At 59.5% G+C, this 2,355-nt stretch overlaps 1 protein-coding gene across 1 annotated transcript; it reads right to left on the reverse strand.

The window, feature by feature from the left end:
• Nucleotides 1-945: 945 nt before the first annotated feature.
• LOC309811370 (developmental pluripotency-associated 5 protein-like) lies at nt 946-1,841 on the reverse strand (the record flags this gene model as incomplete). Its single annotated transcript, XM_082634019.1, has 3 exons — nt 946-1,044; nt 1,457-1,656; nt 1,730-1,841. The coding sequence occupies 2 exons, from the start codon at nt 1,839-1,841 to the stop codon at nt 1,502-1,504; spliced, it is 267 nt and encodes an 88-aa protein (XP_082490145.1). The 3' UTR covers nt 946-1,044; nt 1,457-1,501.
• Nucleotides 1,842-2,355: the final 514 nt, after the last annotated feature.

Genomic DNA, 2,355 nt, shown 5'->3' on the forward strand with positions numbered 1-2,355 from the left:
AAAATGGCTCCTTGCTGGTTTTCTCCCCCATTTTTGTTCAATTGCTCCAAAAGATAGTCAACACTTGTTTCTGGTGTGATGCTCGCTCTAAGTACCCTACGTAAATCTCACAACTTCGCATGAGGTCAGATGCTATTATCTTCAATTTAGAACCTGAGCAGGGACAGGGGGTAGGAGGGTGAATGTGGCTAAGGTCATAGGGCCAGAAAGCTCCCTGAGGGGATTCATTCCGGCTTGTGAACTACCACACTGGTCTCTACTGGGTAAAACTGTAGCCCCCGTTCTGATGGCCCCTCTACCCTCAGGAGTGAGCCCCACCTATGGTAATGCTCCCTCCACCCTAATCCCACTTACCCTTCGGAGGCCAGGGCAGCAATTCTGTAAGTGTGGTGGAGAATTCCAGAGACCATGTCGAGGGGTCTGTGTGAGGTTCTCCTTTCCTGTATACCTATCTGTAAGGCTGACTTTGCTTCCCGCTCCAACCTACATAATGTGCAGCAGTAGGCTGAGTGCAAATGAGCACCCAGACAGCAGGCTCCAGTTTAGTTTACAAGGCTATGAAACCCTCAGTGCCAGAAGATCGTATCTCTCCTAGGTTGCCTGAGTTTTCGGTCAGAGCTGCATCTCAGAACTTGACTCCTAGACTCTTTTCCTTGTTCTCTCCAGACCCTTTTTCCCCCCTGTGCTCCGGAACCTCTTTCTAGCCTTAGGGGTTTCACTAAGGGTTATTAAGCTCCAGGGCCACCTCACCTGTGATGTTATCTCCAACACCTCAACTACACATTAAGACACAACAAGAAACCGCTTACAATTTTATTCTGTAATTAGCAGCCTTGGGGGGAAGGACAGGAGGACTTAGAGGCAGAGGCAGGGACCAGAAGCCCACTGGGTGTTCCTTGTCGGGCTGGCGCAGAGCTTGAACCAGGCCCCCTGCAGCTCTGGCTGCAGCCCCCTCTCCACCGGTTGGTCTGGCTGCAAACTGGCTTCCCTTCATCCGCGGAGCTAGGTCGAGCGAAGTCGTGGCTTCCTCAGGTTGCAGCGTCCCTACACCAGAAAGCCACAGCAGGCCAGTGTGAGGGGAGAGGGTAAGAGCCTCAACAGTTCTCTGACTCTTTCCAAGGTTCCTTTCCGGGACTTCCCGGCTAGGCATCCTGGGCCTGGGACTCTCGGGAACCTCAGAACCTGGGGCCAACTGGGCTCATTCCAACATGGCGGGTGGGGAGGCCCCGCCCCAGGAGACCAGCCCCGGCCACCTCTCACAGCCTTACTCCAGGGTCCCTAGGACCGAGGGCCGGCACTGCCAAGGAGTCTGGGGCACAGCCTGGACACAGGGGCCTCCCCGGGTGGGTGCCGGCCGAGGTGCTGTTGGTGGTTGCCCGGAGGGGATAGTTAGGGAGGGGTGAGGGGGGCCGCAGGGGAGGGAGCCAGGCCGCCTGCACAGGCAGGTCCAGGGCACCTGGGCATGAGGCCTCTCAACCTGCTTGTGCTGCTCGCGCTGCCGCTAGGCCACGGACTGGAGCATCCACTTGGTCTGGAACTTGCACAAGGAAGAGCCGTAAACCATGACTTCGGCGACGTCCGAGGTTTCCAGACCCTTCATCTGGAGCGTGACTGTGCCCACCTGCTCGACGAATGGGATTCGAGATCCGTCGGGGCCTGTTTAGGTGAGAAGATGAGCGCTCGGGCCCAGGAGGGCCGGGGCACCCGGGTCAGGACTGGGCTCACTCACCGAACACGGCTTCCAGACGTCCCGTCTGGACCTGGAACACCTCGGGCTCCTTCAAGACTTCGGGAGTCCCCACCCAAGGTGGGATGTCGTTCGGCTCGGGCAGCTTCCCCATCTTCAGGGCGTCTAAACAAAACCCTGCTTGGAGCTGGGACCTAGACTGGGTGGAAAGATGCCTCTGGCGGAAAGTTAAGCACCTGGACGGGCCACGCCCCACGCCCCTGGCCAACCCGCATCCAGGCCACGCCCCGCCCCGCCCCATCCAGGCCCCGCCCCCGGTCCGCTCCCAGCCCGGCAGCGCAATCCCGCACACGCCACGCCCCGCACGCCCCGCGCCGCTTGGTCTCAGGCCCAGCAGCGCAATCCCACACTCGCCATGACCCGCACGCCCCGTGCCGCCTTGGTCTCAGGTTGACTATCTAGGGCCCTTCCCAGCCCCACCTCCGGCTCCCGAGCGCGGGTGGGCCCAGCTGTCTCCGAGTTGACTCGGGCTCCCACCTGCTTTGACTCGTTGCCTCTGCACCAAAAGCCCTTCACCTTGGGAGTGAGCGGGGAGATGGCGCTAGAAACCCTTGTTATTCTAGAAACAGTGGCTGGGCCTGAACCTCGGCAAGCAGTACAGGTTTGGG

The sequence above is a fragment of the Mesoplodon mirus genome (genome assembly GCF_964341445.2).
Source record: "Mesoplodon mirus genome assembly, chromosome: 10".
NCBI lineage: Eukaryota > Metazoa > Chordata > Mammalia > Artiodactyla > Ziphiidae > Mesoplodon > Mesoplodon mirus.